The sequence below is a fragment of the Pipistrellus hanaki genome (assembly GCF_964339955.1).
Source record: "Pipistrellus hanaki genome assembly, chromosome: 5".
NCBI lineage: Eukaryota > Metazoa > Chordata > Mammalia > Chiroptera > Vespertilionidae > Pipistrellus > Pipistrellus hanaki.
The window spans coordinates 38971980-38998631 of NC_140507.1; the positions used below are offsets into that span (position 1 = coordinate 38971980).

The window sequence follows — 26652 nt, forward strand, 5'->3', positions numbered from 1 at the left end:
CAGGAGAACCTCCAGACTCCTGCAGATATGACGGGGGCTTTCACATGGCAGGCACTGGGCTATTTTGTGGATAATGACTGTGGTTAAGCCTCACAGGTGAGGCGTTATCTGATTTGCAGATGAGGAAACTGAGGCACGAAAGTCAAGTTAATTGCTCGAGGTCAGTAGGGGGTAGAGCTGGGAGTGAGTCAATCCCTCGAGCTCGGCTGCCTCACAGAATCTAAAAATAGTTCCCGTAAGGAGCTCTGGTGTTCCTGAGTGTGCTGGGCTCACACCTGGGAACTTCAGGCTAATGAATTTCTATAAAGTAAAGCTGATGATCATGGCCTGAACCCTTACGTCAATGTCCTGGCCGAATGAATCTGAACGAAACCTAATGGCTACTGGCTAATACCGTCTGCTTGTGGTCATCGCTGCCTTCTTCTAGGGAGAATAAAATTAGTTTATGTGGCGTCATAGACATCATGTAGCGAGCACACATACACATTTTCAGATAAAATATGTGCATATCTGAGCAAAGAAAAGAGCTATCAGAAACTCAGTCACAATTCTCCATATCCTGACACCTTCCTGGAAAGTTAGTTATTTAGAGTCACACAGTTTCTTGATGATGAATCTAGAATTAGGACTAATGTCCAAAAACTTTAAACTGATGCTATATCAAACCTTCAAATCAGTATTTTTGTGAGAGAAGATATAATAAATCCAGTTAATTTTTCAAATAAGCCAAACAATGACTTGTCAAATTAAATAGCCAAGATTTTAAAAAAGTACTGTCATTCCTAATTAACACTAATATATCTTGATAGTCTCACTACTACTCGGCTTTTATCTGGCTGAGTTTTAAGTGGTACATTTATAATTATGGGTTAATTATGGCTACTTTACCCACTCATCTGGCTGAAGGAATGATTCTTACCACCAGTGTGGCGTCCCCTCTCCCTGCAGCAGCCTCAGGGTGAGGTCCTCCTTTCCTTGCTCACTTTTGAATGTCTGAGCTTCTTTTTCATGTCAGACACTTGTGATCATATCTTTGCCTCTACTGGTCCCAGGTCCCAAATTTTGACACAGGAAATCATACAATATTATACCAACCACTTTACAATTGCTAAACAAAATTTAACATATTTACGATTTTTGGTGGATGCTTCATAGTGATTTTTACCACCCATTATAGAAAAAACCAAATCCAACTATATATGAAGTTGCTTTTCTTATACCAAGTTTTCTCTGTAATGCATATTAATTAGATGACCAAATGGGCTTTTGGGTTAGCTAGAAAGGGTAAAAAGGAAAGAAAAAGGGCTCACAGTTCAGATTTGTTATAGGGTTGATGAGTGAAAAAGTGGAAGTAGAATTTTTTAAACCCTGATTTGCACCTATATTTCCCATCAAGAACACGATCCTTGAACTGAGAAGGACACACTAATGGGTAGTGAGCAACCAGTGTGGAGGGCACTGGTAGAAGTTATGGGAAGTCCGGGATGAGCAAGTCCAGGATGTGGCCCAGGTGAACTCCCAGGGCAGCCGAGAATGAGAAAGGCGACCGCTCGGTCCCTGCCAGCAAACAGGAGAGAGGTCAAAGGTGTGGCTTCCGTGGCCTGGAGATGCCGCCCAGCGAGTAGAAGGCGTCTGGTGTAGGAGAGGCGGGTGTGAAACCTCAGAGCCACTTCCCGCTTTTGACCCAGAGCAAGTTGGTTAGCTTCCGTCATGCCTTGTATCTTAGGAAATGGAATAACATCTGCCTCGCAGGGTGGTTGCATTATATGAGCTAATAAATGCAAAATGTTAGCACAATGCCTTATGTATGAGTGATAGGTGCTCAACCAACGGGCATCGTTAACACAGATCAGCATGTTTACTGTAGGCCCAGGAAGGAGTCTCCATGAATTCTTGTGGTTATTTACAAAAAGGTGATTACAGCTTCTCTCCGCTTTTTAGATGAAAGGGGATGCTAGTCTCATGTTTTTAATCTTCACAGATGTAAGTGGTAACAGAGTTCCTTATATATCACATTCTGCTCTAATGGCTTTTTTATTCTTTCAAAAAAGGGTGAAAATATTGAATGAAAAGTTCCATGATGCCATACTAAAGGGATGAAAGGGCTTTAAAAAGGAACAGGCAGTCATGACTGAAACTCTGTTGAGCGTTAAGGTTACAGAGACAGGAGTCCTGCTCTCGCGGAGCCTGCAACCTGCTGGGAGGGGGAGAGGACCTGAGAAAGACTCAGTCAGTGACCAGTCTCTAAGCGCGAGGAGAAACCCTATAGCACTCTCTACGAGCAACTCAGCCCTCCCCTAGACTGAGTGGCACCGGGAGAATGTGCACACAGCCAGGTGTGAACACTGCGCTGGGCGGGGAGAGGAGGACCTGGTGAGGGGAGTAAAAGGCAATGTCAGGGGAGGGCAGGAGAGGAGGGGCGACGGGAGTCAGCCCAGCACACAAGGCCCAGGGCCAGCTCCTCCGCCCCACGGCCTCAACTCCACCAAAGACCCCATGGCATCTGGTTGTCGGCATCAGTCCGAAACTTCCCACTGCGGGCTGAATATGGACACAACTCAAACTTAAGGCTCTACCTTTTACCTGCGCCACCGCAGGCCTCCCAGCTTGCTGTCCAGAGCACACCTCTCCGCCCCGCTCCCACTGGGAGCGCAGAACCACCGCAAAGCTGCAGCCCATGAGCCACGCGGCGCAGCCTCAGGATCAAGTCCACCTGATGGCTGCTGCTCACACCTACCGCCCCCCAGCCTCACCGTCAGCATCGATGAATCCTGGAGATCATGGAAGTGAAAAACGGAGTCACTACAGTTACATATTAAAATACACGACAGCATCATTTCAGAACACATAATTTATTATATTTACGAGTTCAAAATAAAATGGATACTTGGGAACCTTAAAAATGAATTAGAAGTAACAATCTGATATAAAATTCTCAAATCTTGGAAACAGAAATCTTAAAATTTTAGCACTTACTTAAAATTTCTTTCTCATGATTAGCATAGTCTAAAGGTTATTATGCTCTTCCAAAGGAGGGGGGGGGTGTTTAGACAACAGACACACCGGTGGAGGCAATGAGGTCTTCTCAGCTGCTTTATTCTCCACTGAAGCCCGGAAGGTTCTGTTTCCTTTACTCCCAGGAGGCCGCCGCTGTCCTGCTGCCCCAAACCCTCAACAACAACGGCGCACGCGCCAGCCGGCGGCAGGGCCTGGCCCTTCGCGGCAGGTTTTCCCATTCGCCCTCCTAGTGCGGCGGCTTCCCCCGCCAAGGCTGGGGTGAGCTACGGGCCTTTTTAGATATTTTCCAGGTTCATCATGGAGGCTGCTTTTCTTCTCTGCACTGTAACCACACTGAGCTGCAAGTGAAATGAACAATCAGTGAGCAGTCACTCTCCTCTGGAAAGTCTTGGGTGAATTTTCCACACTGTGTAACCCGCCACAGCTTACGGCCATCGAACATGACCTTCGTGGAGAGGGGCTTGGGAGAGGTCGCCCTCTGTGCTCACTTCTCTTTTACTCCTGAGACACGTGAGTGCCTGCGCCACACTAGACACACAAGCCAAATACGACCTCCCGCGGCTCAGTGACATCCTGAGAATTCCAGGACTGAGTCCACAGAAGGAAGAAGAACAGCCAGAGGAAAGGGAATTGGAAAAGTGGCTAAAACAGGCACACTGTAAGCAGGCACACTGTAAGCAGGGCTGGTAATAAAGAGATGATAGGCCATAGTAAGAAAAGTCTAATAGGAAAATAATCTTTAAATATTAATTGGAATTGATTAAAATATGGAATATACACATGGTAAAAAAAAAAACACACCTAACAGTGCAAAAAATAAAACGAACAGTACGACGTAGCATAAAGGAAGTCTTCCCACCACTGTGCTATTTCCGTAGCCTTCCTTCCAGATTCAACACTATTTCCAGTTCCTAAGCATCTTTCCTAAAATATCCTAAATGGGGGTAGGCATATGCATATATTTCCTCACCCCTTTTTATTTAGAAAATGATAAAGTATGATGCAGACTTTTTATCTTGTTTTTTTTTTTTTCTCTCCCTGCTACAAGATCTACCTTAAAAATGCTTCCATATTACTTTCTTACTAAAGGAAATAACATGGAAGCATAATATGGAAGCTGGTACATGCCCGTCACTGATATTGAACCTGGGGCCCTTCAGTCTGTAGGCCAATGCTCTATCCACTGAGTCAAACCAGCTGAGGCAAAATGGTTTCATATTAGATCTATTTTATTCCTTAACAGCTGCTAACTGTCCCCTGCCTGGATATTCCATAATTTAGCTGGTTTTCTGTTGATGGGCATTTAGATATTTTTAATATTTTAAAAGGATAAGCAACGCTGCAATTAGGATTTTTCATGCTTCCATGTACAGCTGTGCCCAGGGGCAAGGAGCCACCTGCAGAATAAGTTCTTAGGAATGCTGGGTCCTGGGTCATTACATGTATCGCCATTGGCACCAATGATGTGTGAACCGCAGCACTTCGTTGTTGACGTAGCCACTCTTTGTATGCATTCACGTCATTAGCCTCTTGGTCATACACTTGTTGCTCATACTTTCCTCAGTCCGTCATTGACTTCATGACACTTTTTAAATGTAGGAATTTGAAATCTGACATTGTCACATTTATTGATTTTCTTAGTTTCTAGGTTTGTGTTCTTGCGGAGAAAGGCCGCACCGCCCTGATTTCTAAGACATGGCAGTCATGGCGCGTGTGACTTAGAACCCGGGCCACAGTACTGGCTGGGGGGCGTTGGAGACAGGGCCCGGGAGGAGCAGGGTCAGGACCGGCCGAGTCAGGACTGAGGGGCTCTCTCTGGACCCAGCACGGTGCTGGGCTGCACTGCTGAGAACAGACAACGAGGATCTCTCAGTGCCATCGCTGCATTAAATATCAGGCCCTTAGCAGGATACCATTTCTATTAGCAGTTTCCATTTTTTGGAGGAAAATGAAAAAAATTAATTAGAAAGAATTCAGAGAAGGCAAAGGTAAAGGTTAAAAAAACTGAATATATGTCTCATAAACAAAGTTTATAACTTGGACTCGCTTCAGGTGGAAAAAATATTAACTCCAGGGGATAAATTCCTTTTTGTGTATGGGGAGAAGGCTGAATGGTTACTTTCCATCTTTAAAGAAGAACAAAATAGGAGAAGAAAAGCTTAAGGAAAAAATTGTGATTTACTGAAAAAACATTAAAAAAAAAAAGTTCACAAAGAGAATGGGGGCAACTTTGCCATTGAGGTTAGCAGGAGGCTGCTCAGGCTTAACTGTCTGGAGGGAGACGCAGCCAGATGTCACCGGACGCCACAGCGAAGTTCTGTAACTGCTCCCTTTTTACCACGGGACTCGAGGTAGGTGGTTTAAGTAGGCATTTTCTTGACCATATTCCTTAAAAAAGGCGAACTCCAAGCTTTAAGGATTGTGATGTAAAAAATTTAATTTCTTATATATCTCTCTACTTACCATTTAATGACTAAGTGCTTTGTTTGTGTGAATTCCCTTCACCTTTCAATAACTCTAATGGAAGCGTTTTTCCTGTGTGTGTGTGTTTTAAAAAAATATATTTTATTAATTTTCCACAAAGAGGAAGGGAGAGGGATAGAAAGCTAGAAACGTCGATGAGAGAGAAACATTGACCAGCTGCCTCTTGCACACCCCCTTCTGGGGATGTGCCAGCAACCAATGTACATGTCCTTGACCGGAATCGAACCTGGGACCTTTCAGTCCCCAGACCGACGCTCTATCCACTGAGCCAAACCGGTTTCGGCATAATGGAGGCGTTCTTATCCTATGCTGAGTAAGAGCATGAGGCACAGAGAGATGGAAGCGGCCCTGAGCCACATGGCTGCCGAGGGACAGTAGGCTGTCTGTCCACACCAAACACACGCTCCGGACACTGCCCAGCACACCCTCGCTCCTACTACCCTACAATCCACGCGATGGAGGAATTCTTGAGTAATTAAGTAATCAGTTACTTCATTATTCCATAAGTAATTAAACATTTCATAAAGCTATAATTACTTTCAAGAGGGAGGGGACAGAAGGAGAAGGGCAAATTATGGCTGGATTTCAGTTAAGTGTCGCCTCATGGTCATACCAGAAGCAGACTTAAAAAGAAAATCTGTAAATATCACAAACACAAACTTAATTCAGTATTCAGAGTTGCTTTACTATGTATAAAATGGTGTAATATCTGAGTAATATTAATTTTAATTAAAATAGTAGACTTATATCCAAATATAACTATTAATGTTTTAACTTGGTTTGTTTTTGTCTGTCTGCCTATCCATACCTATCTATCTGACTGTCCATCTATCTGCCTACCTGTCTATCTATCTATCTATCTGAACTGTTTCCAGCCTATCTTTATATTCACTAAACTGATCTCATTTCGTTCTCAAAAAAAGAGACTATTGCTCCTATTGCAGAACAAATGGCCCGTTTCCTAATGATGTGTGTGCATTATGGATAATTACCCCCATATCAATATTTCACAGATGCATTTTCAAACTCTATTTCCCACTGGACTTTATATCATATTTTAGATTTATAGTCGTATACAAATGTGCATTAAATGGAGTTAACCTATACACAAAGTATTTTTTTTCCATTAAAAAAAGTGCAATTGAAACAGTGCTTTCAGAGCGATGCTGCCTACTTCCGACTCTGTCAGAAAACACCTGCCAGTTCACACGCACAGCCTCTGGGGCAGGGCGTCCCCCGGACTTCCTGGGACAGAGCGGCTCACCGTCATGTCCTGCTGTCTGATGTGACGCTTGGTCATTGAGCACCTGGAATCTGCTAGTCTGACTGCAGATTTATTTTAGTTTATTTACTTTTAATTAGTTGGAGCAGCTGCTGATGGCTAGTGTCTGTGAGTGGACAGTGGTTCCAGAGGTGGGAGTCAACTGCAGAGACTGATGTTTATTTCTGTCTTTAAAGTTTACTTTCAACCCCAAGTAATAGAGACTAATTTCAAATTTAATCAGGTAAAAATAACCCTTCTAGTTCTCCGGGGACTTCTGAGGAGCCTTTCTTAGCGTGACCCACCCGGACAGTTCCCGTCAGGGACGGCGCGGAGCCCCTACCTGCTGAGACGCGGACGCGGCTCTCTGCTCCGCCTGGCTGAGCCGCCTCTGGAGTCTGCTGGCTTTTTCTTGATGCTCGAGAATTAACTTTTCACTCTGGAAGAGGAAGCGTAAAACGAATGGGTTAGAGATCCACGCGTGACATGGAGGCGTTTGTGGAATAATCAATGGGAAATCTGGACGTCATCTGACCACTAAAAAATGCAAACAGAGTGTCTCAAAATGTGCATGTTTCAAGTTATGAAATTCAAAGCTGGTTGTACATCCTCACTAAACCATTTTACCCCTCCATGCCAACAAAAATATGGATTAAGTGCAAAGCAAAGAGAATCAGAAGTTGAGAACAGGATTTTCAATTTCTGACCTGTTAACCGTGAGATGCCAGCTCAGTGCTTCCAATGTGCAGAGCGTGAAAACACAGACTGCCGGGCTTCCCACCTGGACCCACTCCCAACTGAGAACCCTTGTGTCTACCCTGTTCCCCGCGGGCGCTGGCACTGCCTGCTGGTGTCCTCAGAGCCACTGTGCTAGGACCAACTTCTAGGGAAAATGGGACATTGTCATTATTAACATTCAAGAAACAAAAAATATTCATTCTAGAAATCCTGGTTTTAACAGTGTTAGATGTGCCTAAATTACTTCTATGCTAAAGGTGTTCTTTAAAAGGTGACGAAGTCTGTTTCTACATGTTCCCCAAACAGCTGTATTCGCCACAAGGTATTAGGGTCAACAGAGTTATTAAGAAACTAGAGGCCTGGTGCACGAAATTCGTGCTCTCAGAGGGTGGTGGAGAAGGGTGTCCCTCAGCCCGGCCTGCACCCTCTCACAGTCTGGGAACCCTGAGATCGAATCCCCCAAAGAGGTAGACCCTGCCCACCCACCACAGCCCACCAGTCAGTGGCCTGGGCCTCCCTCTGCAGGGCGGTCATGGGGTGATGACAGGGCACCCGCCTTGGCTGGCCTGGCACCAGTGCGTATCATAGCGTGGTCGTCTGAACGGTCGTTCTGCTGTTCGGTCGTTAGGTCCATTTGCATATTATGCTTTTATTATTATAGATTGTTATGGGTTGAATTATGCCCCTACATATATATTGAAGTCCTAACCCCCAGTACCTATAAATGTCTTCATTTGGAAATAAGGTTTTTGCTATATGTTAGAATGATATTACTAGGCTTGGCCTTAATCAAATATGACTGGTGTCTTTATAAAAAGGGGGAATTTGGACAGACAGACGTGTGCAAAGGGAAGACCATAGGAAGACTCAGGGAAAACACCATCTACGAGTGGAGGAACACCTGAGGCTGCCGGAAGCTGGGAGACAGGCCTGGACCGATCCTCCTCTGAGCCCAGGAGGAACCAACCCTGCCCTCCAGAGCCGAGACCGCACTTCCCAGTGGTGACCTGGCAGCCCAGCCTCAGGAAGCTCGCAGCTCCACGAACATAAATCTGACACCACACGCCGCCACGCACCGGCTCAAAGAAGCTGTGAGTTAAGAAACGCACCAGACCTCCCATACTTACTCGCCTGAACAAAATGTTTTTGTACAACTGGTATTGTTATTCAGTTTTTCTGGCACTTGTGGGAATTGAGAGAGTAACCAGCCTAATCAGGAATGGAAAGAAAAACACGCTTTCTATGAAGAACAATATAGTTCCCATGTCTTAACACACAAGTGATTACGGGGCCTGTCATGCCTACTAACATAAAATATTGAAATAACAGTATCCTGTTAAAATGAGCTTATTATATTTCTCACTATGCCCCAAAGCAAAATTAAATTTTATGATGAGAACTATACTGGCTATTCCAATTTACAAAATTGTTTAAATACGCAGTCTTAAATTTAAGAGGCACATTTTAAAACTAGAGCGAACTCGGGGGAAAAATGCCATCATCTATAATAATCATTTTCATAGTAACTATCAGACTGCACATAACATACATATTTTTTTATGCTGTCATAATAACGGTTAAGGCATAGTCCAGATTACATAAATCATAATATATAGGCAATTGTTCTTTTTCAACGGTTCATTGTGGTTGCTTCTGCTCTTCTGATATTATTAACATTACTGTGTTGATTATCTTCCTTTAAATTTCCCCCCATTTTAAATAACCCCCCTTAGACCAGATTCCTGGAAGTGGGAACTATACCGAAGAGTACTTTAATGGCTAGGGTGGAATTGTTTTCTAAATGGTTCATATCAATTTACAACGCTACAAAACTTAAGAGCAATGATTTCACTCTGGCAGCTATAGCGGCCCACAAAAAGACGGTGGGCCAGGCAGCCTGTAAAAGAAATTCCAGCAAATACATTCAAAGTTGGGACATCAAAAGGAGAACTAGAGTTCTAGAATGCCCTAATCATAATCTAGAAATTGCTTCCTTTTTAACACTTCAAGAAAAAAAACCTGAACTCTTGCTCTAGTTAGCTCTCAAGTCATCTGCAGGAGTATTTTAATATATTCCAGGAGGCCAAAGTATTTTCTACACATCTCTTGTGATGGATGAAAAGTAAACAAAAGGATCAGGTTAAAAAATAATCTCAGACACACACAGACCTCCGAGGGTCCTAGTAGTCTCTGAGACCGGACCAGCCCCGCATCTGTCATGTGCACATGAGGGATCCCTGACTCCAGGCTTTTATTCACATGGCACCACCTGAGGACTTCTGGGTTATGGATGATTTCTACAAGAAATACGCACATCTGTACGGTCATTTCCAAGTAGAGAATTAATTTGGACTTGGCTCCAGTAAAATTCTCCAACATGTGTATCAGGCTGCAGCAGAAGGACCTCCCGGGGGAGTCATTATCTTACCTCCACTACCTTTTCATTTGCCATTTCCAGCTGAGAAAGCAGCTCTTGGGTATGAAGTTTCTGCCGACTCAGCTCACTCCTATTAATGAAGGGAAGGAGGGAGGAAGGAGGGAGGGAGAAAAGGAGGAAGGAGGGAGGGAGAGATGGAGAGATTGTTTTTTAAAAAATGAACAAATAGAATCCTTATTAGTGAGATGCATGTTCATGTTTCTGTGTGTAAAATAACGTTTCTTAGTAATAGACCATATCTAAAGGACTCATTCATTTCTTTATAAAATGCACATATATTCTGGAGATTGATTATACAGTAATGTGAATACACTTAACACTATTGAATTGTACACTTTAAATGGTTAAGCAGATAACTTTGTTACTTTATCACAATTTTAAAATGGTTAAAACAATACATTTTATGTTATACTTCGCCACAGGACCCCTCTGCCCCACCTATGTACATGAATATATATACTAGTATACTAGTATGTCTTAATATTATCTCGACTATTATTTGGCATTAAATGAAAGCACATTCATATTCATTACTATAACTACTCATAAACTACTGTAATATACAGTGCTTCTTAGAGGAGCTCAACTCTGGGAAAACTGGTAATGTTAATCACTCCACAGTCATCTCAATGTGGTACATTCAGGACTAGTGTTTGGGTTGCATATTTTATACATTCATATCTCTTATGTTTTATTAGCTGGAATTTTCTTATGCACTTTTTTTCTATTCAACATAAATTCATTATATTATTTTTGGCCAAAAATAACTTGAAGAATCCCAGGTTAGAAGTAGATACAATATAGTCTTAAAAATAACTTTAAAAAAAAAAAAAAGATCAACTCAATGTCTTGCGTACTAAAATAATTATTCAGGATTCGGTTTTTCATCCTTTGACCTTACTTGTTCTTTAAAAAAATCAACAGATTAACACTTCCAAAATAACTTCAGCTTTGATTTTTCCAAAGGAGCTACATAAACAGCTTAAAAACCTGGTCTCTCAGGTGTCGTATAGCTAAGTGAATAGTTATTAAAATCAGAAAGCAATCTGGTATAAATACATAGGAGAGAGAAAATAATAACGTCTACAAATCAATTCCACACAAGTAGTTACTGAACATTCTTCAGGCCAAGTGCAAGGTACATGTTAGTAAACACAGACTAAAAGGGACACAGCTCATTCTACCTTACATAGCTTAAAATTCCCAAGATAAAAAAAAGAAAAAAGAAAAAAAGCGCAAAATGACTGAAGTGACAAGTCTTCTGGGTAAAATGCAATTAAAGGTAAATGTTTTGCACATTAGTGCTGATGAGAAATAACCTTTGAGTACTACTGAGATGAAGATAAAACAATGATCATATTTATAAAGTCGGCCAACATCCAGTTTATAGAAAACACCTACTGCATAATTTGATGTCTGAATTATTATTCACTTATATATCCATGACAATTTACCTGAATGACAGTAATAATTTCTAATAAATAGTATTAGTAATAATTTTTCAAAAAATTTAAAATCACAAAAATACACATTATTAAGCCTAAGTTACTTTAAAAAATATATTTTGATTGATCTCAGAGAGAATGGAAGAGGGAGAGATAGAAACATCAGTGATGAAAATCATTGATTAGCTGCCTCCTGCACGCCTCCTACTGGGATCAAGCCAGCAACTCAGGCATGTGCTTTTGACCCAAATTGAACCTAGGACCCTTCAGTCCACAGGCTGATGCTCTATGCACTGAGCCAAAATGGCTAGGGTAAGCCTACGTTACTTTTTAATCTGTGTGAATACTATTCTCTTGTGTGTCAAACTCTGTCACTCCTGGATGGTGAGCAACTGGATCATTCCTTGTGGCTCCCTTTAAGGTCTGGTTCTCAGCAGAGCTGGGCAAGTAATGATGCAGATGATGATGATGATGAGGATGCTGCTGATGATGGTGGTGTTAACAGCAAACACTTCCATGTGCTTCCAACATGCCAGACACTGTCCTAGGTGCTTTATTTAAATAAACTCATTCGTTTTTATGATAACACTATGGGACTCCATTCTCACATATGAAAAAATTTAAAGACAGAGACATATAAAAATAAAGTGAAGTAGTTGTCTAGAGTCATGCAGCTAGTCAGTGTAGAGTCAGGACTGAAAACAGAACCTTTGCTTCCAGTGTGAGCTCTGTGCCCTCCCCTGGATGGCAGGCAATTGCTAAATTAGTGAGTGAAGGACTATGAATTTGTGTGCTTATCAGGCATTCTAGATTATAAAAAGTAACACATTTACTAAAAACCGAACACATTTATCTTTATTTCTGATGTACTTCCCAAAGGTTCAGTCTTACACTTAAACTTGATGCCCAACATCAAACTTCCTGCACTGTCTCCAAAACCTACCACTCAGATTTCACCCCGCCCACACATCTGCCTGGTGGCCTAGGTGAAGTGCAGTCTCACTTGTTCTACAACGCTCCTAAATAGACTCTTCCTAAATAGATCCTTCCTTTGCAATGACTCTCAGATCTGTTCTTCCCTTCTACTCTGTGTTACCATCACAACTCAAGTTCTTAGTTTTTATACCGATGGGCACCGCCAATGGCTCAGGCTTCTGTGAAGCACCCACCATCGCGCCCGCAGAAGTGCTCAGTGAACACAGCGGCCTTCCCTTTCTAATCGCCAGCATGTTCTCGTCCTGAGATACCACTTTAATACCTTGCTTCCCTGAATGACAACTTCTAGGGCATTCTGCTACTGCACAAAACAGTCCAAGACTGGCATTCAAAACCCCCCTGAATCTTCCCGACCTTATCTCTGATAGGAGTCTTCCTTGTTATGTAGGCTCTCACGGTCCTGCAAGCAAACCACCTGTATCCCAATAAGCTTGCATTATGTCATTTTCTGAATCCTTATGTTTAGATTTGCCATTAAAATCCTGCTCTCTCTTTAAGATTCCACTCTGCCTCAATTCTTTCTATGCCTCCTTCCGAATTCATTTTAATTTCATCAAAGGTTTATGCTTATTTTATGTATAGACATTTAGCAATTCTGTATTGTAATGCCGATTAGTTGTTTACACACACACACACACTCACCCAAGAATAATGGAAAACTTTAAAAATGGGGATTACTTTGCCTTGGCTGGACAGGTCAGTTGGCTGAAGTGTAGTCCTGATATGCCAAGGTTGTGGGTTTGATCCTCAGTCAAGGCACATATAAAAATCAACCAATGAAAAACAAAAGAATCAACCAATGAGTGCCTGAATAAGTGGACAACAAATCAATGTTTCTCTCCCCATCTTCTCTTTAAAAATGAAATAAATAAAATTTATTGGGAATTGTTTTTAGTTTCCACAGGATCTACCAAAGTTGCTTTGCACATAAGAATTCAGTAAATATTTGCTGATTTATGGCTTTTTGTAGCAAACCTAAGTTAGAAAGTTCTCTTGCTTATTTGCTCAGCAAACATTTACTGAAGAATCTACCACAAAACATATTTTAGATAAAGATCATTTTTATTTATTTAGATTTGTATATATTCCACTTGTTTCTACAAAGGATTTGAAGTGGCTAAAAAAAGGTGTGTGTGTTTTTTTTTTTTTTTCCAGTTAAGCATTCCCTTCGGTCTCCTTTCTGAATGAAATTTGGGGAGGTGTGAAAGGGTGAAGAGAATGGTGGTTTCACCAGCTCTGTCCCCTGAGACATTCCCAGAGCCTGCCTGCCAGTGCTTTGCAGCTGCTAATCTCTCTGCTGGGATGTTTGACTGCAGGGTAAAGGAAACACCCAGGGGATGACGCGACTCTATTATCTGTGAGAAATTCTCTCTTCGTTAGAGAACATCATTGAGCACTCCCAATATCATTAGTGATTTGGAAAAAACATTAAACAAGACTTTCCAGAAAGTTTCACAGTGGTATGATAGTGGAAACACTTGCCAAATACAGCTACATAATCTCTCCCCTGGAAATCTTTAAGCACAGAAGCATCATTTCCTATCAGGCATGACTGAGGTACAGCCTGCCAGAAGGATAGCAACAGATGACATTTCCAGTTTCTGTGTGACATTGTGGTGCTTAAAGAGTACTTTACGCTAATTAAAGAACTTAACAAATTTCTAATTTCTGGCATATTACAATATATATTATAGGTTTAAGGTAAAATTGTCTTCTACCAAGTTAGCGTAAGTATATAAGAATGAGGAATTCCTTATAATATCACTTGGCCCTCTAAGTCCTAAATATTTTTAGTTTACTTACATAATTTATGTGCATGTAATAAAATATCCTAGTTATGCTTACAAATACAATTTAGAAACACAGTTGTAAAATATAATTGATTTATTATCTTCTGTGTAAGTAAAATTTAAAAACACATACATACAAAATAACTTACATCACCCAGCTAGTGTGGCTCAATAGTTGAGCATAAACTCATGAACCAGAACATCATGGTTTGATTCCCGGTTAATATATAAAAAGCCAGGGGCTGTCATGACCTAAACAATCAGGCGGACAATCGAATAGCAGGCTAAGTGGGGCGACCAGGCCAGCAGGGGGGTTAGTGAAGGATGACCAAACGACTGAACAACAGGCTGCGTGGGATGACCAGGCTGTCAGGGGTGTCAGTTGAGGGCGACCAGGCCAGTCGGGGGAGTAGTTAGGGGTGACCAGGCTGGCAGGGGGGTCAGTTAGGAGCGATCGGGCCAGCAGGCAAAGATGGTTAGGGGTGATCAGGCTGGCAGGGTTGGCAATTAGGGACAACCAGGCCAGCAGGAGGGGGGGGGACAGTTAGGGGCAACCAGGCTGGCGAGGCGGGGGGGGGGGGGAGTTAGGGTAAATCAGGCCGGCAGGCAGAGACTGTTAGGGGTGATCAGGCTGGCAGGGGGGGCATTAGAGGCGATCAGGCAGGCAGGCATGGGAGCAATTAGGAGTCACTATCTACAGTACTTGCTGTCATTGCAGAACTAACTAGATAATTCAGTGATTACATTTTCACAGCACCCATCAAGTGGTGTAATACATTCCTAGCGGACGACTGCTAGGAAAACCAATGCAATGTAGAGCTTTAATTATAAACACCACTCATAGGAAGCTTATGTTAAGAAACTATGTGAAGAATGGACTCAAAGTGTACAAAGTGTGGGTGAACTTCCTCACATATCATTCTAAGTGTGGCCCTAAGGATGCGATTGGGGAGACTGTACAGTCCATTCATTTCATTAAATACTGAATTGAGTGCCTGCTGCATGTTACACATGATGCTGGTGCTTGTGAGATGGAGGAGGGGGGCCTGCAGAGGAGATGCAGTCACTGCCACAGTGAGACAAAGGGATACCAGAAATACTGAGAAGCTACTAGGTTTATAACAAGTAAATGCTATAAAAGTCCTGTGGAGGATGAGGGGATTAGCACGGCTCTCCAGAGGAGCAGGCTTTTAAGCTGATATATGAAAGATGAACAGACATTAGGTGGGCAGAGGCAGGGTGAGAAAAGGAAAGACGTTATAATGAGATCCACATGTGAAGGCCAGGAAATGAGAAAGGATCATCAAGGTAGAAAGCTGGGAGAAGTGCAGTATGGATGCGCCATACAGACTCACTGGAAGTCAGTTGTAGGGGGAAAGAAGCTGAAACACAAGGAAACAGATTGCAAAGGATCTTCTATGTCTTGATAGGAAATGGGGAATTTATCAGACATGATAGGGAAGCGCTGAAGTATTTTAAGAAGAGGTGACAAGATTAGATTTGAGTATCAGGAGATTTTGCTGATTACAGCAGGAAAAATTGTAAGCATCTATGATAACAGTAAATTAGGAGGTTATAGCAGCAATCTAGGTGAGCAATGTTGACACCCGAACTTTGAGAGGGCAATGGACAGATTCAGGAGATATTTTGATGAGAGCGGGGGAGGGTAGAATTAGCAGTACTTGATTTTTGGTTATGAAGAGAAGGGTTCAGGATGATTTTGCCTGAGTGACCGGGTAGATAGCACCACTCATGGAAAAGGAAATGCAGGATGAAGGACAAATTTGGGCCAGGTGTGGAAGAATTGGTTCAGATCTGAATGCATCAAATTGAGGTGCTATGGAAATGTTCAGGAGAGAGTTGGAAATATAGATTATTTCAAAAGGGCAGCATTAGAAGCTGCTCTGTAATAAAAACGAGTCTTTTTCTTCTTCTCTATCATAGAAATGGGTGTCCTAACCCATGCTGAGGGAATTTCTACTCTAAACACACTTCGATTCCCCATATCACAAGCACATGTAATAACTGAATAGTTATGGTTACAAGGTTAAGAGCAAAGTGTTCCCTGCAATGCATTCATCTCTTTGAAAACACAGCAAACACTTTTTATAAAAGAAGAGAAGTTATGGCTCCTTAAGGCATGGAATAAGCATTTAAAATTTGGGCCAATATCTTAGGCTTTATAATTAATTAACGATAATTGCTCAGATCATTATCACTGAGGCACAGTTTAAGATAAGAATGGGCCATGCACATTTTGGTTGATACAGAATAAGGGGAAATTTCCTAATGCATGAAATCCTTTAGTGGTGTCTGAAGAGTAAATCACACAAGACTCTGTTCTTATTAGACAAGAGAATTACAAACAAAGGTGTGCTATTCGTCTCAGAGAAATGATGGATCTGCCAGCTGCAGTGTGTGCTTTCTTCGAAACTCTCTCCTATGACAAATTAACATAGCATATGCCAGATGTTTTTTTTCCTGTTGAATTATACTATAATATGCTTCAATTACTTTTAGCAATTATACATTTTGTAATCTGCCACTACCTGCAGCTGCCTCTCATCCTGTTAAAAAAAAAAAAAAAAGCTTAAGAAAAGCAACATTACAGATTTATAGACAAGAATAATATTTTAGAGATTTAAGAGAATTTCTTGGGCTCAGATGCTGTGTAACTGCATACACACATACACACACACACACACACACAGTTTTGGAGATGAAAATATTACATATTATATATTCATTCATTCATTCATTCATTTATTCAATACAATTTTATTAAACATCTATATGCCTAGCAAGATTTCTGCTCAGAGTCTTGTAGAAGAGATGAATGTAAATGATAGTTATACTACAATTCAGTAAGTGCCATGAAGAAGAATGAGCAGAGTGGTATGGGAGTGTAGGGAAAGGAAAGACTCAATCTGTCAGAGGAATTAAGAATGCCTTACAGAAAACATAAAGATATTTGAGATGGGTCAGGAGGGAAGAAAATGTTTTTAGATTGGGAGTTGGGAAAAAATATCCCTAGAAAGAAATCGCACGTACATACCCCTAGAATCCTCCTTGATTCCTCTCTTTTCCTCCATATGCCACGTTAAATCCATCAACTCCTTCAATTACAGCTTAAAAAAAAGACTCCCATCTTTCTCTTTCTTCTTAGTCTGAGTCACCACCATTTCTTAACAAGACTCTTACAATAGCTTTCTAAGTCCTTTCCCAGCTTTCTTTCCTACTTCTATTTTCCATTCAGAAGCCAATGGTCTTAAAAAAAAAAAGAAATCTGATCAGGTGACTTCTTTTAAAACTGTCCACTAGCCTTCATTCACACTTAAAAATCTTTACCTGGCTAATAAAACAGCCAAGATCAAGTCCCAGATTGGAGCAGAAGCAATCACCCAAAATTCTGTGTGCACCCTACGTGTTTCCTAGACTCTTATGAGTTAGATCAGTTTGGCCAATGAAGATAAAAGGAAGTGATGTGTATCATTCAGAGCCGACTTCCCACCTTCCTCCCCACCCCCACACCTGCCCAACCAGTGCTCTCAAAAAACCACACCTTCAAGGCCATGGAATCTCTACCACCAGAGCCTTACTGCCAAATTGTCTTAGAGACAGGTAATATAAGCAAGAAATAAACCTTGTGTGTTCAGCCCTGGAGTCTCAGAGTCTGGTTGCCCAAATCTGCCCCTCTGCCTTCATTTTGTGTACTGTTTCTTATACTTCAAACATACCTGTCTCTTCACAGTGACTGCTCTCTCCACTCAAAATGCTCTTTCTCCTGATGCTTTAAATGACAGGATCCTTTTTGTCATTAGATCTCACATTAATTCCCTCACAGGGTCTTCCTTATCTACCAGTCTCAAGTGCCCACTCATCCATTATGGTCACATTGGTTTATTTTAATTTTCTCTATAGTACTTTTTATCTGACTTTAAACATATTTATTTGACAGCTTCCACTGCCCATTACTCAATAAATATGTGGTGATGAGTGAATGGAGTGCAGACTAGGAGTTGTAAAGGGCCAGCATGTTTGGTTTATTGGGGAGGTTGTTCAGTGTGGCTGGAACACAAGTAAACAGGCAGACTGCTGATAATAAATAAGGTGAAGGAAAGATTGTAGGAAACCTACAGGCAACAATAAAACAGAAGCCACTAAGTAGACAGGGCAAGGATTTGCTTTTTTAGGAAAATAATTCTGACAGCAGTATGAAAGGTGGAGTGGAAAAACAAAACAAAACAAAGCAGAGCGAAGGATGCTATAATACGTTAAGAGTCTTAGTTGAGGATGTGCGGGGCCTGACTGAAGGCAAGAGCAGGTATGTTATTGCATGTTTACAGAAATGCAAGTGTTTCCATGGGATAAATACTGCACCTGAGATTGCAAAAGGGTCTGCACAGACTCAGTTTTATTAGATAATTCTTCTAAAAAGGATTCACCAGTTCCCACCAATACCATACACCAATTCCTGTTTTCCCATGTGCTTTCGGGCACTGCATGTTAACCACCTTTTACATTTTTGCCAACTTGATAGGTACAATTATTGCTTTAAATTTGCATATTTTTTTATTTTTTTTTAGTGAATAGAGTGGCTGAACCTGGTTTGCATTGTTTAATGGAACTTTGCTTCTGTGAGCTGCCAGTTCACATACTTTGTCCCTCATTCTATTAGGTTGATACTATTTTTCTTAATTATTAAAATCTTGGTGGATTCTTCATATGAATCCTTTGTTGTTGTTTTTTGACATTTGTCTTTTATCTTTGGTATCTTCATATAGAATTTTTATTTTTTGTTAAATCAATATTTTTCTTTTATAGATCTGGGTTTTGTGTTTTGATTAGAAAAACTGTTATATTCCAAGATAATAAAAGTAGTAATTTCTTTTAATACCTTCTTTTTTATTTAGCTCTTTAATCCACCTGAAATTAGTTTTATGTATATGATAGAAATATTCTAAATATTTTAAAATATTATGTTTTCACCAGTGATTTAAAATGCCATATTATCATGAGCAAAATTTCCAATTTTACTTGGTCTGTTTTTCTGTATTCTACTCAGATGATCTGTCCTGTGCATTACCACCACATAGCTTTATCTATTTGATATTGGCAGGACAAATGTCTCTCATTTTTAAATTTAATCTATAAAAATAATGTATCATTCAAGTAAGATTAGTACAGCTACATTGCAGTTACAGATGTTATATATTAACAAGAAACTATTAATACTGTCCCCTCTTGAAAGCTCAAAATTCTCTGCATTACATACATCCCATATAATAAAAGCCTAATATGCTAAGTGTCCGGTTGTCTGTTCAACCAATCAAAGTGTAATGTGCTAATGATATGCTAAGGCCACTCTACCTCTAGTTATGATGTGCACTGACCACCAGGGGGCAGACAGTTGACCAGTCGCCATAATGTGCACTGATCACCAGGGGGCAGACAGTCGACCAGTTGCTATGATGTGCACTGACCACCCGGGGGCAGATGTTCCAACAGGTAGGTTAGCTTGCTTCTGGGGTTCAGCCAATCGGGACTGAGCAAGATGGGCTGGACATTCCCTGGAGCCCTCCCGTGGTCTCTCCCCAGGTGGCCAACCTCCCGCATCTCTCCCCGGCCCCAATCATGCACCGGTGGGGTCCCTTGGCCTGGCCTGTGCTCTCTTGCAACCCAGGCTGAGAGACTCCTCTGAGTGCACGAATTTCGTGCACCAGACCTCTGGTTTCAAAATAAAAGAGTAACCAAGAGGGAATGATTATAAATGAATAAAAATTTACAAATGAAAGCAAACTTCAAACTGAAAGAAGATACCAGAGGAACTCAGACTTTTAAAAAGCTTCTGATACTTACATAAAAAACTTTCTTCTATAGAAAAATGATTTTATTTAATTAATGTGAGTTATGTGTCATTATAGCTATACTTACTTTTTGGTAGATCTTAAGAAATCACAGGTACCTGATAATCATATTTATTTGTCACTTGTCAGGAGGAACAGAAGTTTTCTAAGGCAGCAAAACCAGTCCCTAGAGCACATGTGTCAAACACAACGCCCGCAGGCCAAATCCAGCCCTCCAGGCCTTGCAATGTGGCCCGCACCGCGCTGTCATCACTGCACTCCGCTGTCAGTTTATGACATTGTCAGTTTATGACTGTTCAGTAAACCATTCGGCCCGCGATTTAGGCTGGATTTTAGATTTTGGCCCCTTCTCTGATTGAGTTTGACACCCCTACCCTAGAGGATTCTGGCATCTTAGGGGTGTTGTGGCTATGCTGGTATTTGTCTCTAATGCTCTTGAACTATAGTAAGTAGGTAGACACATGGGAGGCAAGAACATGGCAATATATAAATATTTGTTAAGAAGTAAAGAGGACATATTTCAGGGGAAAGCTTTAATGCATATGGCACGATAATGGTGTGCTGGCAATGAATGCTGGGACGTAACCTGAAAAAGCTCATTGTCAACGGTGACGAATAAATACATTTTATATAAATAATAGAATGCCTGCATTGGTGGCATATACACAGAAATCCTCATGGGGAATGTCAAATGCATCAAATGAGCCATTTGATTTTTAAATGTATTGTTCTGTGGTTTATGTTGTAATTTATTATTAATAAAAGACATAATTGGTTGAAGACTTGGATTGTATCGCTGAATCAGCCTAAAACAAAACTGTTTTTGAGGAAAACAAGTGAACCCTTCCCCAAAGAAACAGAAATACTACCTAGCAGTCAGCCTAGAGAGTTCCTGGAATAATCACATTGCTAGTACCCATATGGAAGCTGTCCTAAATATATCCAGTGAAGAGGAACACATTCGTAATATTTTTTTCACTGGAATAAACATAAATTTCTACTTCAAAATAAAAAAATTATAGCTGCTATGTAATTCTGTTTATGACCAATAGGTGAGGGATAGGTAAAATACTTTGATAGATACTATTTTTATTGTAGCAAGATTTTTGGCTTGATTTCATATATATCCCTCAGTATTATTTATGCCTCCAAAGAGGATACAATTCACATATATAAATCTTTCCTAAAATCTAGTGCTTTCTAGAATTAGTAATGCTTTTTTGTACAATTAAAAATGAAATAAGCACATAAACTTCTCATATACATATCCCATGCATTATAATATGGTTTGCTTGAAATACAATAATCTCTTTGCAGTTATAAAGGCTATTCCCTAAGCCCTGGTTTTACTGTTTCCTTCCTAAATATTTTACATGTCAGAAATGGAGTTAACACTATATATGTATCATATAAATAAAGCCTTTTAGTAACATATGGGATTATAGGTAAGTGTAAAATGTTGAGGCTGGGTGGGATTCAAATTCAGGCTTGATCGCACCCTGAGTCAGTGGTGGTCTCTCTAACTGTTGTGCTGCTTCCTTACATGCTAAAAATATATATATTTTCTCAATACTGTGTAATATATAATCCCTTTATGAAAGGAAACAAGTCTTAATGCAAACTCTTGTGAAAATATTTTCTATTTTGAAAGTAAACATTTTCTTTCATAATGTAAACATGTGGAGCAAACCAACATGCTTTTAGGGACCTAGCAGAGACATGCAGGAAGTCTCCCTAGAATAGTGGAGTGTCTTTCTCTTCCAATCCTGGTTTAAACAACCAACACAGGCACAACAGGTAAAGATTAAGAATGCCTTATGAAAACCGACTTTCCTCTGCAAAATTCTAAATATATACAATGAAACCCTAATTAGAATATAATGCTTTCTCATATTAAAAAAATTATAAAAATTATTACATAACCAAGAAAGATTTAACTTAAGCATAATTATTCCTTTTTAAAAAGATTTCTAAAGAAAACGACTAAATCTAAAATTTTCAAAGCATGTAAGATGTGTAACCTACTTATTTTTTTTATAAACAGTTTAGTTTTAAGTAATCTTCGTCAACCTATTCAACCTACCAAAAATGCCATGGAACATGGGGGCTTTTAAAATTGAATAAGAAGAGTGTTCTAATCCCTGGGACAAAGACTGGATTGTCAAACACACAGAAGAGGCAATGGCTGGAAAATCTGGTTCTTTTTCTCTTGTCTTTAATAAGAGCATTCAAAGAAGGATTCTTCCCCTATGCAGTTATTGTGGATTTGTTAAAAACTAGGTTACACTGAACTGGAATGGCAGAAGGAAAAGCAGTCACAATAATTAGAATCCATATGAACTTGAAGAGATATGATCATGATAAAAACTAAAAATCAGAATACTGAAAAGATCTCAAAGATAGTCAAGGACTAAAGATTCAGGGACAGTAAGGCCATTGAAATATGAATCCTATATAATAAAACCCTAACATGCAAATCAACTGAACAGTGGAATGACTGGCCGCTAAGATACACACTGACCACAAGGGGCAGATGCTCAATGCAGGGGGAGTACTGCTCAGCCAGAAGCCAGGCTCATGGCTGGTGAGTACAAGCTGGGCAGTAAGGAGCAAGGGGTCCCAGACTCTGAGAGTCCTGGACTGCAAGAGGCATATCTGTCTGCTGGCTTAGGCTCAATCCCTGGGGAGATAGGGCCTAAGCTGGTAGGTGGACATCCCCCGAGGGGTCCCGAATTATGAGAGGGCACAGGCCAGGCTGAGGAAATTGCCCCCAAGTGCACAAATTTTGTGCACTGGACCTCTAGTGTAGAATAAAAATATGACTACACACTATTTCTAATAATATATAATATTTACATGAGGCTTAGAGATGATAAAATTAATGCTTGAAAAAATTAAGTGGTTTATATGTAATCACACATTTGTGGAGCAGACCCTGAATTAGAAGCTACAATTTAAGCTTTTTTCAAATTGAATTTATTGGGATGACACTGGTTTGCAAAACTATGCAGGTTTCAAGTGTACAAGTCAACAACACATCATCTGCACATCATCCCAAGCAGTCTCTTTCCGTCCTCATTCTCCCCCATTGCCCACCTCCACTTTCACCGCACCCCCTCTTTCCCTCTAGCTACCACCACACTGTTGTCTCTCTCTCTCTCTCTCTCTCTCTCTCTCTCTCTCTCTCTCTCTCTCTCTCTCTCTCTCTCTCTCTCTTCTCTCTCTCTCTCTCTCTGTGTATATTTGCTTAATCCCTTCACTTTCTTTCATCCAGCCTCTCAACTCCCCTCCCCTCTGACAGCTGTCAGTCTGTCCCATGTATCTATGCCTCTGCTTCTATTTTGTCAGTTTATTTTGTTCAATAGACTCCTTTTTATATACCCTAACTGATTCCTATGTGAAGGTCTTAAGTTAGCTACTCATACTGTGGAGAAAAATTTTAGATCTTTAAAATTGTTATTTCAATAGTTTATTGTTGAAGGCTGTTGATAAATATATGATCCTAAAGCTTATGTTTTTCAGTATTTAAAAGCTGTCAAATTATGAGTTATGCATAAAAGATGGAGACTATTTTGGGAAGACATACACAGTATTCTAAGATTCTATGTAAACTGAAAATAAACATAATGCCTTCAGTTGTCAAATGGTTATAATTTGAAAAGTTTATATTACTTCTACTTAATAAGCTTTGAGAAAAATGTAAGTTCTTAGCAATGACTTACAGAGTAAGTTTGCTGCAAATTCAAATTCATAGATGGCAAAAAAAAAATAAATAATTCACCAAAAGTAGAAATAAAATTGTTAAAAAAAAAAAAGTGTACAACTAGAACTAGGGTACAAAGTGTTGCTTGACTACTTAGGCTCGGCAGGCTTTTCTGTCTGTGTGAGCTGCTGAGCCTTGTCCCTGACTCCCTCTGTCTTGTGCCCAACCCCAGGCTGGCCCTGTGGGGCTCTGTGTGGTGCACTGTGTTCACCCCTGGGAACCTGGAGTACAGAAACTGTAAAACTCTGTCTGGTTTCTTTCTCTTTTGGTTTTCCTCTGGTCTCACTAATTTTACTCAAGGAAGTAGTATAAAAACACAAAGGTATAACAGCATATTTCCTGTTAAGAAATAACATTAAAACCAACTGCTAATGTTTCTTAATTAGAATATGTTGTGTAATAAGTACAACATTAATTCTAACGACCCCAATATTAATTCCCTGCAATAGTTCCAACTGATTTATTTTAATCCATAGGCCAACGCTCTATCCACTGAGCCAAACCAGCAAGGGTCCAACTGATTTATTTTGAAGCTACAGTTGATTTCAGCTTCCTGAATGCTGTAACTGACCATAGACACATGTACAGGAAAAAGTTACCCAAAGCCTAGCTTTCACTAATATATATTATCATGAAATATACATTTCACCAATATATATTATGCCAAATGAGGTGGGATATTTTTAAAAAGTATGATTGGATCCACTACAGGTATATTAGATTATTCAGATTAATCAATTCATTAAAACTGCAATACTTCAAAAGTATTAAAGAGATGAAAACACAGCAAAAAGTGCTGAGGCAATTTTTGAACGAAAGCTTATAATGAGAAAAAGCAGCAGAATATTGGAGCATCAATGATTCCCGCACCATGGAAATCATTTACAACTCCCCACATTTAGTTCTGGTCTGTTGAGCATTTAAGTCTGATCATATCACTTTGCTCAAAGCCTCTATAGCATCCCATCTCACTCAGCATCGAAGCTCATGTTTCTTCTGGGCAGGGGCCAGTAAGCATTTTCTTAAACGGCCAGAGAGCAAATATTTTAGGCTTTGCAGGCCAAATGGATTCTGTTGTATTTACAGAACATCACTATGTTATATTTATATACAAATAGCATTAAGATTCTAAATGGCCATATGCATAAAATTTATAAAAATACACTATATCAGTTTTGGTTTATAATGCTCAATATTTTTTTATAGTGATCCAATAAACATTTGATGAATAAAACATATAAATATAAGGTCCAGGATTATACACTTTTATAAAAATACTATGGCACAGACCTTACACTAGTGGTTAATTTCTTCTGTAAAATGTATGAGGCAATTAACAGGGGACTTACTTCAGATTACTAATCCTCATTTCGGAACTTTCAGTAAGTCTCTTCGTTTCTTCTTTCCACCTATTGGCTGCCTTCTGCTGAGTTGCTAAGAGATGCCTCAGTTCAACAGTGGAGTTGCGGTTAGTATCTTCCAACTCTCTCAGCTGAACTTCAAACCCGTGCTCTTTTACAGAAAATTCATGTTCCATTGCACTGATCTAGGGAATAAAATACACACAGTGTCTTCTCTTTCTTTCCCATTATTCTACAGGATACGCTGACCACTGACACCCAAAAAGAATATTCATTGCATTGTCTGTACACGTAAATTTTTTTATGGGAAATCCACATAAAAGTTGTTTATAACTGTTTTTTTTCACCACTGAGGACTCATCCTCTATGACAGTAAAATTTAGTGAAACTAGAATTTTGATGAACCACAATTTTTTGTGACACTTTCCCCAACACCTTAAAATGCCAGTAGAAAAAAGTATCTTACCTAATAGACAAACATGTTAATTGACTCTATCTTCATGACACCCACAGCCAATCAAGAGTGAGTATGCAAATTAACCAAACAAGATGGTGGTTAATTTGCATACATAGCCACCAAGCAGCTGAGGTGGGGTGGGATGCTTGCGTCATTGCCATGGTGACAATGCAGTTGTTCTGCCCCACCCCCAGCTGTTCTGGGCCTCTGAGTAGCGTAGGAAGGTGGAAAGGTGGCTCTGGCCAGAGCAAAAGCGGTGCCGACAGCCAGGGAAAGGAAGGCCATTTTGGCACGAATCTTCATGCATCGGGCTTCTAGTACTCTATAATGTAAAACTGCTCTCATCATTTACTATTACTTCTGTTGCCATAATCCATGGGAAATGTTCAGGCTCTCAGTCATTAAAAGTTAGGTTTTTACTCAAGCCATTTAAAAAAATGTTTACTGATGTACTATAAAGGCTACAACTCCGGAACAGCAGATTGAAGAGATACACAGGGCAAGGTTGGGATGTAGGGGCTACGAGCTTCCAGGTATAGACCCTAACCTCCTGACATGTTTACCAGCTCAGGAGCTCCTACAGTCACTTTAGATTAATATACTACACTTCAGATTGTCTTTCACAGGGCTTTATGAAGTCACAGAATCCTATATAATAAAAGCCTAGGTGGCATCGCGAGACATTGCCACAAGATGGCTACCATGACATCATCACAAGATGGGCACCACAAGATGGCTGGCAGGGGAGGGCAGTTGGGAGCAAGATCAGGCCAGCAGGGGAGGGAAGTTGGGGGGTGATTAGGCTGGCAGGGGAGCAGTTAGGCACCAATCAGGCAGGTAGGCAGGAGAGTAGTTAGGAGCCATTAGGAGCCATATAGGAGCAGTCCTATATTGTGAGAGGGTACAGGCTGGGTTGAGGGTACCCACTCCCTTCCCCCCACTGCACGAATTTCATGCACCAGGCCTCTATTATTATATATAGGAGTTCCTTCACCATTTCAAAAAGACTATAATAATGATTTTGAGAATCTCATA

General features: G+C 40.4%; 1 protein-coding gene across 2 annotated transcripts in view; it reads right to left on the reverse strand.

The window, feature by feature from the left end:
- Positions 1 to 2836: 2836 nt before the first annotated feature.
- Positions 2837 to 26652, reverse strand: part of SCLT1 (sodium channel and clathrin linker 1) — an 83689-nt gene continuing 59873 nt past the window's right edge. For both annotated transcript variants that reach the window (XM_084884604.1, XM_084884603.1), the window contains 4 exons: positions 25149 to 25345; positions 9930 to 10008; positions 7107 to 7202; positions 2837 to 3356 (listed from right to left, as the gene is read on the reverse strand). In XM_084884604.1, the coding sequence (XP_084740730.1) occupies positions 3294 to 3356; positions 7107 to 7202; positions 9930 to 10008; positions 25149 to 25345 (435 nt within the window). In that variant the 3' untranslated portion in view covers positions 2837 to 3293. The remainder of the gene's footprint in view (positions 3357 to 7106; positions 7203 to 9929; positions 10009 to 25148; positions 25346 to 26652) is intronic.